General features: G+C 41.2%; 1 protein-coding gene across 4 annotated transcripts in view; it reads right to left on the reverse strand.

The window, feature by feature from the left end:
* Positions 1 to 1,410: 1,410 nt before the first annotated feature.
* lrch2 (leucine-rich repeats and calponin homology (CH) domain containing 2) overlaps positions 1,411 to 14,320 on the reverse strand; it is a 74,143-nt gene continuing 61,233 nt past the window's right edge. For all 4 annotated transcript variants that reach the window (XM_076274777.1, XM_076274779.1, XM_076274778.1 and 1 more), the window contains 3 exons: positions 7,354 to 7,491; positions 5,180 to 5,257; positions 1,411 to 4,886 (listed from right to left, as the gene is read on the reverse strand). In XM_076274777.1, the coding sequence (XP_076130892.1) occupies positions 4,767 to 4,886; positions 5,180 to 5,257; positions 7,354 to 7,491 (336 nt within the window). In that variant the 3' untranslated portion in view covers positions 1,411 to 4,766. The remainder of the gene's footprint in view (positions 4,887 to 5,179; positions 5,258 to 7,353; positions 7,492 to 14,320) is intronic.

Genomic DNA, 14,320 nt, shown 5'->3' on the forward strand with positions numbered 1-14,320 from the left:
AAGGGGTTTCACTGCGCAGGCTGGGAGACCTGTCAGGAGGGCGTTGCAGTAGTCGAGTCGTGAGATGACTATCGCCTGAACCAGGAGTTGGGTAGCATCTTGAGTCAAGTAAGTCCTGATTTTCCGTATGTTGTAGAGTGCAAAACGGCATGACCGGGCGACTGAGGCAACATGATCTGAGAAGTTCAGTTGGTTATCGAGAACAACTCCTAGATTTCTTGCAGTCCTGGTAGGTGAAACAGACAGGGAGTCAAATTTGATGTTGATGTCGTGGTGTATGGTAGGTTTAGCTGGGAGGACCAGCAGTTCAGTCTTTGAGAGGTTCAGCTGGAGGTGGTGTGCCTTCATCCATGTAGCTATGTCTGAGAGGCAGTCCGAGATCCGTGCTGAAACCAAGGGGTCATCAGGTGGAAAGGACAGATAGAGCTGTGTGTCGTCTGCATAGCAGTGGTATGAGAAGCCATGTGAACGGATAATCTGTCCCAAGGAGGTAGTGTAGATAGCAAAGAGAAGGGGGCCCAGCACTGAGCCCTGGGGGACCCCTGTGGTGAGATGGTGAGATGCAGATAGTTGACCAAGCCATGATAGCGTCCTGTGAGGTAGGATTCAAACCAGGAGAGAGCAGAACCGGAGATTCCCATGTTGGCGAGTATAGAGAGAAGGATGCGGTGATTAACCGTGTCAAAGGCAGCCGATAAGTCAAGCAGAATGAGTACTGATGACTGAGCGGTCGCCCTGTAATGATGAGTTTTTCCACTCCACTATATTTAAACAATGCACCCAGGGGTGTGTCAAAAATTGAAACAGGTGTAGCCTGGCCCATCCAAAAATCCCTATCTTACACATTACGCCACTGACCAAGAAAAACCTCATCTAAAGTGAAAGGCGCTTATATTTTTTCAACCACACCAAAACTGCATTTGGTGTCCCTCGGGTACCAAGCGCTTATTTTCCATATACATATAGTGGGGCTACATGCCCATCAAGTTTCATGAGCCCCAGTGTTTTAGTGTACCGTGAATCGTTGACCAAGAAAAATCAGACAAAAAAAAAAAAAAATTGACAACTTATATGACCGCAATTGTATTGTCATGTTTTTACGCATCTATTTGAAAGCTAAGTGCAGTGCTGTGGTGACATGGTGATTTATATCCAGTAAATGAACTTTAAACAAAGTGATATCAGTATGTTATTACATACCAGTAATTGGCTGCAGTTATTAGATTTTCAAAGTTTTTTTTAACCCAGCGAATAATGTATTAACCAGCCAATAATTACAGTATAGGCAAGTTATTACATTATTTGCTTTATTATATTAAAATGATTATGTCAGTGACTGTTATTACATTATTAGCTGCTACAGTGTGATATACAAAACTAAACACAATAATGACAAAGGTCTTCTAGAGATGTGGAAAAGACCATTTTATTCTCATTTTTTTTCTTTCAACTTGAAACTTTTGTAAAGAACCTCCTAGTATTTTATACAGAGAATATGTACACATAGAAGGGTTTGATGGAGTCCAGACATGCAATCAATCCGTTTCATAAAAAAACAGTTATATACACAACACATTTGAATGCACTCAGCCATATAGTGTAGGCAAACGGCATCTCTTCCAAATATGAAACAAAATGGAATAAATATATTTACATGAAAAAAAAAACTCTAGTGAAAGGGAATACATGACTGAGGTGGCAGGTCTAATTACTTTCCTTTGTGAAGAGAAGTCTCACTCACCTGTTGGTTCTGGTAGCGACTGATCTGGCTCCAGGCATGCAGAACAGTGCCAGCACCAGAGACCAGATCTGCTCTAGAACTACTTCACAGTGGGCCTGAGCAGACGGGAAACATTTTTAAAGTCTTTCCAGTGTCAGTGAAGGCAGCTTGACAGTGCAAACAAAAAGGCTAAGACTAAGAAATCATGTACAGTGTGTGGGAGTAAATGAAATGGCCACGGTTGTCCAGAGGAATGAGCGAAGGCAGTGGATGGAACACACTACTTGTGGTTGTTCTCACAATAACATTATGGCACACTGGAAAAGATGCCTGTGGTGGTTATGACAACAGCTGTCATGGAGAACCTAGAGGTAATGCATATGAAGAACACAAACTGGACACACACCCGCACATACACTCTCTCACACACACACATACAGTACACACACCTACACACAGAGGGCTACAGCTACAGCTGTTCTAGACAGTCTCATGTTATACTAGTTCTGGAGCTTTTTTCCAGGGGCAAAAATGTCATTGATTGGGCTATTTTTGTAATAAAAGATTATTTTTATCTACCTGTCTCATACTGTAGATGCCCAATACCATGTGCACAGCACTGGATAAACAAAATACTGTACTAGTATTAAATTAAGTAAAATATGAGACATCAAAAGGAATGTGTTGATTCAGCACTGACTCCTTTTTCTCTCGCTGATTCATATCCTGCTGAATGACCAAGAATAACTAAACCTTGAGGTCAGGACATGGTCAAAACCACTGAGCTATATGACCCGCTTAGAAAGAAATTACATCTGAAGGCTAAGTAGACTCATACATGCACATAGCACATACACACACTCTTTCTCTCTCTCTCAGGTCTATGTCTGAAGACTGGGTGGCCCATGCAACAAAGCAGGCCACCAAGCGCGCAAACAAACCGACACAGCTCAAAGGCAGGGGAAATCTGAAAAAAAATGCACCCTGGGAGGGCTTTGAGGAATACTGTAACCAGGATTCGTGTTCCACTTGTACTTGTAACTTTCAAACTGACAAGGATAAAGCTAAAAAGACCATAAGAGTGGAGGTTCATCAAAAATACAAAAACAACTTCAAAGAAACAAAGAAAACAAAACCACATCAACTGCAGTAAAGAATGACAACCAGTAAAATAAAACATTTGATGTACATAATTCCCACATAATTTCGTATCCTGGGAGAAAAAAAGATCCTTAAGCGTTTTGGCGGTCCACACATTTTTGTGGTGTTTGCTTGAGTGCTGCCCAAGGCACCTGTCATGTACAGTAGATACATACTGTACAAAACCACTGACAAATAAATACAAAATAAAAAAAAACTGATCCCAATCAAACCTTTTGGAAATGATCAGGTAAATATGACAAGAGACACATTGCTTGGAGCACACCACAGGAAAGGAAAATAAAAATAAAGCATGAACACCATAATCTCAGTATTGGTGTGTTCACACACTCACTGTCCTGTACACACTGCACCACTTGTTCAATCATGAGACAAAACTATCTCACACTGGCAATCATTCCCAGTTATGCCCTCTGGTTCTTAAGGTCTAAACACAGCCAATATCAACACAGCACGCCAGCATAATGTGGCTCTTGTGCACCTCGTGTGTGTGTGAAGAGGGTGTTTATATGCATGTGAATTTATGTGTGTGTGTGTGTGTGTGTGCACTGCACAACATGGATGGACTATTTCACCGCCACTATAGATACAGTTGGCAGAAAGGTTACTGCCCCCACGTTGGGAGAAAACATGCTAACAGCACACAATGAGAGTCAATGGGCGAAATCGCTAGATAAATCGAACATTTTCCCCCACGGGGGGCGTTTCAGCTACGGTATCCATGGCAACTGGGGGCGGTAACATGGCAGTTGTAGGCCTATTCTGATATGAGAAATATAAAATAGGAGACATGTTCCTGGCAAATAAAACACTTTAAAAACTAGGGATTAAAAATGTTGATTTAAAAAATGAGTTTTGAGTGTCTGTATAACTATAGGTACAGTAGTATGCTTGCATGCAGTTCCCGTTGGGAGAACCTTTGACTGTACAGAATTGGTCTCTCAGGATTCAGACCAACCTTGCTTCAATTCCACATCTACCCAGCACTGTGCACGGCAAAGATCTTAGAGCATAGTGTTCTAAAATCTTTGCTTTGCACAGCAAAGATCTCTATTGTCACATAAATATTCATCGGAAGACAGATTGCCATGGTGAAACTATTTTGCTGTTGTGGACATGGTGACCCTTCTCTGTCCTATGCCATGTCTGTCATTATGTGTCTTTATGATGTTTATTTTGTTTGTTTCTCTGTTTTCTTGTCATCCTCTGAAATAAAAGCCTGAACTATTACAATCATGGCTACAAACACTCCCAAATCCCCCCACATGTTCACCTGTCTGTCTTTCTTACACAGTTACACACACACACAGACACACACATGCACACACACACACACACACACATACACTCTCACCAACACACGCTCCCACGTACAGTGGGTAGAGGCGAGAGACGTGCTTGGTGGAGTCCAGCTGACGTCATGCAGGAGGGTGCAGGCAGGCACTCGCTCCAAATTCAACCAGCTTTGGGAGGGCGGGGGGGACGAGGGACAGTTTGGATTGCAGAGGGGGCCTTTGCCTCAGTCCGAGGGGCTGACCAGCCCACAGCGGAGGGCAGAGTAGATCACGGGTCTCTCCTCCAGAGGGACTCCTGGGGTGCGACCCGGCACTTGGCAGGCTAGCAGGAGGTGTGGTGTATGTAAGACGGTGGAGAGGTCACCGGTGGGTCACTGAGGTCTAGTGCAGATAGTCAGTGTGTCTACCAGTGGCGGCTGGGTGGATGGTTTCTGCAGACCTCTCACCCCTTGTTATCGTAGCGTGTGCTGTGTTAGCCACCTCAAATGGTGATGGAGTACAACAGAGTCTGGAGAGAAGCACACTGGTGACGGTGGTGGTGGTGGTGGTGTGTGCGTGTATGTGTGTGGGTGAGGGGCTGCCACTGGGGGCTACATTGTAGACAGCTGGGGGGGCTTGGAGACTGGCAGCTCCAGTAGAGCCTGAATGGTCACTCCCACCTTCACCAGGCCTCTCTCCTCCAGGATGTGGTGAGGCAGACACAGCTTATCCTGAGGAAACACACCCATGGTTTTAGAAACTCTCTAATTAGCGTACTTCAGTTTCACCTCACTGTACATCTTGTATGCGGCATTATATATCCTTAAAAAGGCATTGATGGTAAAAGATGAGATCATCAGCCAGTTTGCCAATTTTCAAGTGTTTTTTTTTTCCCAAATGTGCAGCACTGGCGTCTGGGAACTGGAGCAATGCCCAAATTAAATCTGAGAGCACAACATGCTTGTATACGTTGAGAACGTAAGAAAATACAGTCTGGTTGAGGGGCAAGTGGATTGAGGCATACCTGTGGCACACCAAGTTTCTTGCAGGCATCCAGGAAGTTTTCCACATTCCGACGACATTTGGCCATGCTGAGTTTTGGCTGATGAAAGACAAAGGGATACGTCAAAAAAGATATGAATGTGTCTTAATTTTTCACAGTTCAATCAGTCAATAATGGTGCTCCACAAGTAGTCAGTTTCCTTGTGTAATTTCGTTCAATTTTTGGGGGGATTATAAAAACCAGGCACGCCGGTGGCACGGGGATACGGAGGCTATGAGTTTTGAAGAGACGGCAATCGTCCCCCTCACTTTTTATAAGGGAAAAAAATAGGCCTACATGCTAAATAAAAGGCTATACACTAGGCTAAATAAAACTTCTCGTTAACAGCCGTAGGCCTACTACTAACCACAGCCATCTAGACTCATCTCAGTTGGTGGTGTGGTGTTGAGTGAAGGGTTGCCTGTAGGGGGGAATTAAAATGTGGATGTTGAAATGTACCCCCCCCCCCCCCACACACACACACGCACACACACACACTTATGAGCGAGCACACATGCACACAGAAGCAAACACACACACACACACACTTACATGTACATGACTTGCAAGAGTAGGGGATGGAGTATGACATGGAGACAAATTGGCAAGCGTGACTTATTTTTGCTTAAGAATGTGCAGAACTGAGCAGCGGCCATATTTTGTACCAGTATGTGGTACATCTAGTTTATTCAAGAAACTTCATAACTCATATAGTGATGAAAAACACACTTTTGGAGAAGGACTGACTGGGAGAAATACGTTTTCATTCAGATGTACTTTCATTTTAATTTTAAGGCAATAAACTCCAAAATTAGCTTATGGTGTTTTTAGTGTAAAAGTACACCATTTTCCAGATCCAAGGTTAGGTTTCCAAAAATATATAGTTTTACTAATCCCCAAGAAAACTGGGCTGTAGACTGGTGCAGCAACAATAGGCTCCATCTCAGTGCCTATTACAGTTTTTTTCAGTTGCTAACAAGCGTTTGTCTAACTAGTTTTCACATTTTCAAAACTCTAAACACAATTAGCACAGCATCGGTCTTTTGTGGCCATACCATTCACACATTTCATGTCGTTTTCACACAATATGCAGTCAGTGAACACATTTCCACAATGCTTACATTTTCTTAACAAACAAGCTATACCTCCCAACTAAATTATGGATTGTTTTTGCAGTATTTACGAATGTTAACACACAACACCCCATAGTAGCAAAAACAATATTCCAAACCTTAGATCGAGTTTAAAAACCTCTGCTTCTGCTGCCAAGCGGTTTTAGCATCGACTTGCATACTGTAATATTAGATGGGATGTTGATGAAAACATGTGGCCTAACCCTGAAGATCGCAGAGATTAGATACAGTAATTTTATGTGCTTTTTTTTAGTCCCACCCCTTTTTATCTGGGCTTTTTGCTGTTGTTTTTTTGTTCAGAATGCTCTTGTGTGTTTCATGGATATTTTGTTCACTGTAAGCAATACTGTAAACCTTTTTCTGTTCTATCATACTGTAAACAGTATTTCTACTGTACCTCATGTAATAAACAGTTAGAGGAAAAAAGTGATTTGCTTTTTACTGGAATGCTTTTGAATGTGAACATTACATGTGGACATACAGTTCCCAACCAAGAAATTTAGTGTAGAAATGGTGGATTGCATGTTTTGCATGCAAATACCTGTAAAACTGAAACATAAAAGTATATGCAGTTTTTGTAATGTCAACAATAGCCAGTATTTTTAAACCTTGTGTACTTTGATTGACTGCATGTACCTTGTGAAGTGAAAACAAGTGTTATTCTTTGACTGAATAATTTCATTTTGAGTCAGATTTCCAGTGTTTTGGTAAAGTTAGTGTGTGCAGAAAAAGATGTGTTAGTATGTATTCAACAAAAAATGTTTTTGAGAAGAAAAATATCCATTTGGCCAAATGTGTTTTGTAGGTGTGAGTCTGTGTTTAGAAAAAGTATCTGAAGTATGGGTAAGCCCTTGTTAGCGATTGAAAAAAACTGTAAATCCAGACAATCCAACAAATCCCTATTCGTGGCAGAACTGTAAATCTATCTCCCTCGTGCAGTATGGGAAGGGTGACAAACTGTGCTCATGATTGTGGTTGGTAGACTACTGGTATGTGTGTTAGCACAGGGATGCGCGGGCTTACCACTGCAGGAGAGGGCACGTGGATACTGGCCACAGAGCGAGGCTTGATATGGTTTGCTAGATGGCATAGCACCACACCGTCCATCAACGCTGCCCCAACGTCATCTGGCAACAGGACCTTCAGCCTGGACTCCAGATTCTGAAGAGAGTGAGAGAGAGAGAGCCATGCTTGATGCACTGCTACTGTGAAACAGAAAGCCTTCACTTTGTAGGGGATTTTGAGTAGTTGCATGTTTATGGATACCACATACTGTACTAGCAGAGTAAGCAGCTGTTAACCCTTAAAACTCACATCATTTTTGCAGTGTTTTGCATTACTATGCTTTAAAAGTACACTATTCAAGATTTTCACCTTTATGAGGCCAATTGGATGGTAAACGAACTTGTAATAGGTGAATCATTCACCTAGCATACAGCATAGAAGTAGTGAGTCCCTACCGAGAAAACCAATCATGCAACTTCCAAGAGCGGTGGCCAGCCAAATCTCGCAAGAATCGTGAAACATTGCCTTGTCATTTGGAGTTTTTTCCTCTTGTTCATCCTTCACCTCCACAACAAAAGCATTTGCATTGTGTACAGGGGGGATAAGTCGCAAGAAGTTTGCTATTTACAATAGCAGAGTACAATAGCAGAGTAAATACATCGTGACTCTAGAGGGAGATCTACAGTCGCCAAAAATACCTAAACCTGCATAGTGTACCTTTAATGACTCTATAAAGGTCTCAGGAATGTGCAATAGGCATACTGACTATCTTATATCTTTTTTTGAACACAACCTAAGCAATATGATTAAAATATTGTCATTTCATTTTAACCAACCATTTACACAAACATAAGCAAAAAACATCAACATATGTATTTATTTATTTTTAAATAAATATTTGGCAAAAACACAAATACATAGATTAAACTTTTTTACTAATTGACATCATACACACACTTATTCTGAAATAAATACCATTGAAACTTTACTACAACTCAAAGTCAATGGGGGGATTACAGTCTATGGAAAGATGGCGCTGTTGCTGATCTAGTTAATCTACCCATCCCTGGACAGGAAATGACTTCCATACAAATGTCCTTTACTAATATCAGTTTACTTCCTGGTTGGTTTGATGGTCAAAGAAATAATGATAAAACAATGTTTTTCTATTATATTTTCGCAACATCTTTGATTCCAGTCGTGGTAAAAATGTACATGTTTTTAAAATGACAATAATGTTGGTTCTACTTCATGGATCCAAAAACCACATAGCTTAGCGTGATCCCGGAACCCTCCCCTTTCGATAGACACCAGCGGCACCTCCGGACAATGAGTGTAAGGCCCATTCTCTGTCTTACCCCTTCCCCTTAGTTTTGTGTGTTCACGTGAGAGGAAGGGGTATCCAAATTCTCTTTTGGATCAAGGGGTAGGGCTAAGGGGAAGGGGTAGATACCCCTTAAAAGTGAGAATTTTCGCAAGCTTACTTGAAACCGAGGGTAAGAGAAATACCCAACATAGACCGCTCACACTGAAAAAACAAGCACACCGAGAGGCTAATTAATGTAAAATTTTGTCATTGATAAGGTTTCTAAAATTAAAACAATACTTGTTTTATGTTAAGTATAAGTATATATACTCTTTTGATCCTGTAAGGGAAATTTGGTCTCTGCATTTATCCCAATGCGTGAATTAGTGAAACACACTCAGCACTAGGGGTGTAACGGTACACAGAAGTCACGGTTCGGTTCATACCTCGGTTCGGACATCACGGTTCAGTACGAGTTCGGTACAATGGAGGGAAAAGCAAAACAAAAATGCAGAAAGCATTTTTTTTTGTACATGTCTCAGGCTGTACCACCTAGTGTCATACAGTCTCTTCCCTGAGCTATCTGCAACAGCCTGAAGTGTGTAAGATGTAGGCTAAACAGTACAATAAGTACCCAGACTCCATCTGTAACTTGTAAACAAAATAAGACAATCAGCTAAAAACTGAAAATAGGCCTACAGCATCTCTTATTTCTGAAAGTGCAAATTACATACTTATTTTTTAAAATCCACTTAAGCAAGACCTTCAATATCTGTGTTTGTATATGGAAGGGTCTACAATTTGCCTCAATATTTTTTTTTATTGTGTGTAAAGTAATAATCTAGCCTACTAACTGTAAAAATATCACACTATTTTGCCTTTTTTTAAAAAACGAAATTGCTCCTTTCATTTCATAAACAGACTACAACTAGAAGTCACGTGACTGCCCTTTGACGTTAACTCACCATAGCATGGTTTGTTTATTAGCCTGGTTAGCGTTGTCACTTTATTTTACTGTCTATGCACTTAACACTACCAGCTCCTCATGTGAGAAGTTACAAGTTACCCCAACATAAAGGTAATTACCACGCGATTTACATAGCTTTCTGTCATTACGAAATCATTTAATTTAAGCCATAGTTTTTGGCCCTATTTGTATGTGTATCCAAAGGCTGCTGATGCGCAGGGGAAGTTTTTTCCCCTCGTTTCAGTGATTGGTAGCCTACATCATCTGGGTGATGGCTTCGAATATGTGTAGCATTTTTTCCACTCACATACCCAACAACTGCTGAACAACGCCGACACACAGTTTCATCTTATCCAGCACTCTTTCGCCTGTACTAACGTTCCTTCTAACTGAAGTTCTCAAACTTGCGATATTAAAGAGACCAGCGGATCCTCTAACTTTAAAGAGACAAGCGGATCCTCTTGTGGGTCTAACCTTAGTGCTGCTAATGACTGACGGACTCGACCTACGACCTGACAAAAGAAACATAGGCGCCAATCAGAGCTTCAGAGCTAAGGCGAGGCTACAGATTAGCCGTTAGGTGTCGCTAAAGAACTCTCGCTACTTAGCTGCTAACAGTAATTGCGCATGACATTAATTAATGCGCACACGAGTTTTATGTATTTTTATACCGTGTATTCTCCGTGTAAATTCATGCACCGAACCGTGACGCCCGGCCGTTTCGGTTCAATACGAATACATGAACCGTTACACCCCTACTCAGCACACAGTGAACACACAGTGAGGTGAAGCACACACTAATCCCGGCGCAGTGAGCTGCCTGCAACAACAGCGGCGCTCGGGGAGCAGTGAGGGGTTAGGTGCCTTGCTCAATGGCACTTCAGCCGTGCCTACTGGTCGGGGTTCAAACCGGCAACCCTCCGGTTACAAGTCCGAAGCGCTAACCAGTAGGCCACGACTGCCCCAATCTTGTGACCATATATTGAAGGTCCTGTTCTTCATAAGGAAGTTTTCATAAATCACTTGTTTGCAAACGTTAACACCACATAATTATGGCCGATTTGCACGAAAGTCACGCATTTTACATGTTTCCATGTCTGATACCCCGTGAATTGGCAGCATACCATGTCTGCAAATCCAGTAGCAGCAAAACTTTTTTATCACTCATCTGATATGCATAACCTACTGCTGCCGACTCCTCGCATCTACTGTAGGTAGCATCTGATGTCAAGTAACTACCATTTAGGATATGTTGTCAAATATTGAAGAATTGTGGGACATTTACATAGGAATCTGTATGTTTATTTTGCCCCCCATCTCTGTTTTATTCATCCCGACCAGGAGGTAGGAACAAACATAGCACATTCCACTTTTGTTGAAATAATTCCTGGGTTTTATTCAGAGCTGAAATTACAATGGTAGCCTATTTGACAGAAGAAAGATGTAGGCTGCTAGTGACAAAATATTCGCTTTCAGTGTGTACAATCTCTGTATATTACGCTTAATTCAATTGTTTCAATCATCCCGGCTCTCCTTTATGGTAGGCTAGTGGTGTCTCATTCCCAAGGGGAATATTTTCACCCCTATGTCTTGCCACTCGGTTTCGAGGGACAAGGGCTAGGGCTAAAATGAAGGAGAAGGAGTAAAACAGAGAATTGGGATTAAGCCTAAGTCTGTTAAAGTTAGTCATTTTCCAAGGGTGAGTCCCCGTGCCCGAGTTCTAAGGGTTGAAGGACAACTAAAATGCACAAGGGCTTTATTTGGAACTGCAGAAAATGTACTGCAGATGTCTTGAGCAAAAAACACACACCCATAATTATCTCGATTTACTTTGGTTGTGACAGAATGTAATGTACTACACACTTGAGAAACGTAAGGTAATAAGCTAATTAGATAAACACATTCCAAGTGGTGAATTAGTAAAAATATCATGGTCAGATTTAAAGGGCATGCCTTCACAGTTCATAAACAGTCTGGAATTCATTGGAGAACATTTATATTTGTGGTCATTCTTCGGTCGTCTACCACCCAGATGTTTTTTGTTTTCTGCATTCACCATACCCTACATCTCCCTACACTTTATTACTATCAACACCAAATTCAGGCCAAATTCCCTCCAATTCAAGGTCCTTACACGACATAGTTTGAGACCAAGGAGTCACACGTTAAGGCTTTACAGATTCTCACTGTCAGGTAGGGTTGCAAATTTACAGGAATTGTCTTAATTGAAATGAAGGAAAACTTTGAAATGAAGGAAAATTAAAGTCGGGAAAAATATTAAACCTGGCCTAATGCCATGTTGCATTCAACTTTTTAAACTGTATTGGATAGTCACGACAATTTATTTATTGGCGGTTGGCTATGCAACAAGACATGTAGGCTACTTTGAAAAAATGGGCTGGACACACATACACACACACAAAAAAAAAACATGACCATTAAACAACTGCCTGAACCAGCGACTTCCTAAAGTTACAGGTTGGTTAGTCAGTCTATATGTTCTTATTCAGAAAAATGAACATAGCCCTGCCTAATATCTACATGTTCTGGGGTGAGGTTGCTACGCTGTGGAGTGCGGTTTTGGAATTGTAGCATTCTACATGGTCTCCATACATTTTTGTAAATTACTTAGCCATAGAGTATCCTTTCTATTCCATTTTCATTTTTTTATTTTAACTAATGGCAAAAAACATAGACTAATGAATTGCATCCACATATCCTTATGCATTATACACAACTATTTTTCCAAACTCAAGCAAGCCTTCCTCAGAAATCAAATTACTCTCTTGCATCCTTAAAGGGGCGGGCACTCAATTAGACCACCACCAAAACAATGTAATGACATTAAATAATGTTAATAGTTTAGCTCACAGGGGGTATAGAGCATCACAGTCCCGCCCCTCCTCCGAGAGAGCTTAGTTTCCGGAAGTAGCTTTCCCATTCATTTTTCCCATTGACGTTCTGGAAAAATCCGTATTTAAAGAGTTTTAGAGCATGTCTTAGGATATCCAGCTACAGAGTAACTCATAAGCACACAACATATCATTTCGAGTTAAAAAATGAAGAGAAAGTCCAAAAAAATTCAAAGGTACAAGACTGTGTACATATTTTCATTTCCGAGCGAAGGAACTACTCATCCCATAAACCACCGGGCCTCACTGAAAAATATATAAGCAGCACGAACCAGCGCGAAATTATTCATTTCCAACCGGCGACAGCAGTGAACCCTCTCCTCCAAACAATGATTTTTATATAGTTAATAGCAGTTATTTCAGGAATAATCGTGTAAATAATAGTGTTTTGGTATTGAATGTTATATTTACCATCGTGTATTTTATATCGTGTGTGAAAGCGGTTAACGTTAGCAACATTGTGCAGTGCTTCGTATCTGACTGCCATCCTGATGCATGGACCGGTGCATAGTCTGCTCTTGGACCACCATATTCAGTTTATTAACTTGAATTATTACACAAAATGTTCATTAAATGTACGAAGAAGTATTTCTAGGTTAATGATTGATATGGCTCGTACAGTATGAAGGCTACAGTAGCCTAGCTAATGTTAACTAGCATTACCAACCTCCCTGCAAAACTCACCACACAACTTCGTAGGTTTGATAGGTCTTGTTCCTCATGCTGGCCCATACATAAGCCACAAGCTGACCCTCGACACACAACAGTCAATAATGTGACCCGATTTAAAGTGGTTTTCACCCCTTTGGACACTCTTGATTTCGTCCTTGAAACTGAAATATTTACGGGCCGGGGGCATGGACGGTTTGCTAACCATTTTACTGCAGTGTATACCAGGTGGTAGCATCCAGCTTTGCTATCAGCTAGCTAGCTAGTTTAAAGGTTTAAGTTCTTAATGGGGATATACAGGGCTTTTTATGCCTCGTCTAAGTTGATGTTTCATATAAACAACAATTCATGTTCATAGAAACAACAAGGTCACTAAAACATAATATATTTCATACCTGTGTTGCAGCATGTAGGCTAATGTTAGCAGCATTATAATGACATTCTAATGTCTGAAAGGCTAATGATTAGCTAGCCTATCGGCTACCTGAAAAGTTAAGTGTTCAAACTAGCATTTACAGTGTTCTATTTTATGGTGTATTGGCCCTGACTAAGTTCGTGTTATATATAAACCACAATCCTTGTTGATACAAGTACCAATGTTCGTCTAGAAAGTTTTTATTCACATTAAGATTTTCGCCATCTTTGTCAATAATTTTCGCTGATTCAAGTTTCAAACTATGACTGAACAGCCTTTCCACCAATCAGAGGCATCACTGTGGGATTGTGGGATTGTTCAGGATTGTGGGTAATGAAGTACTTATCCAAGACATCGCGAATAAAAGACATTTATCTCAAAACGAGGTTAGTGCCCCGTGAACTTTTGGCGTCTATATGAGCATACACAATCGCTTAGTACAGCCGTAGCTGGTTTTGAGTCTACCATGTGCAGTTAAGTTTGTATGGCTTATACCCGAATTGTCAATGGAGAAATTGCATTGAATTCTTACTTCCGGAAACTCCTGTGGGCGGGACTGTGATGCTCTATAGTGGCCTATGCCATGAAGGTTTAATTACTCCTCTCTCTCGCTTCCCTACCTCTCGCACACTGTTTTCAGCATTTTTGTTCTCAGAGGGTCAAACTGTTTCAGTACTCACCGGGGGCAGAAGGGAATTTTATCAATGTAGGTCTTG

Source organism: Alosa pseudoharengus, unplaced genomic scaffold (assembly GCF_046254945.1).
Source record: "Alosa pseudoharengus isolate Yale_2024_CS ecotype anadromous, Long Island Sound unplaced genomic scaffold, YU_APseudo_1.1 YU_APseudo_1.1_scf_8, whole genome shotgun sequence".
In the NCBI taxonomy this organism is placed as follows: Eukaryota; Metazoa; Chordata; class Actinopteri; order Clupeiformes; family Clupeidae; genus Alosa; species Alosa pseudoharengus.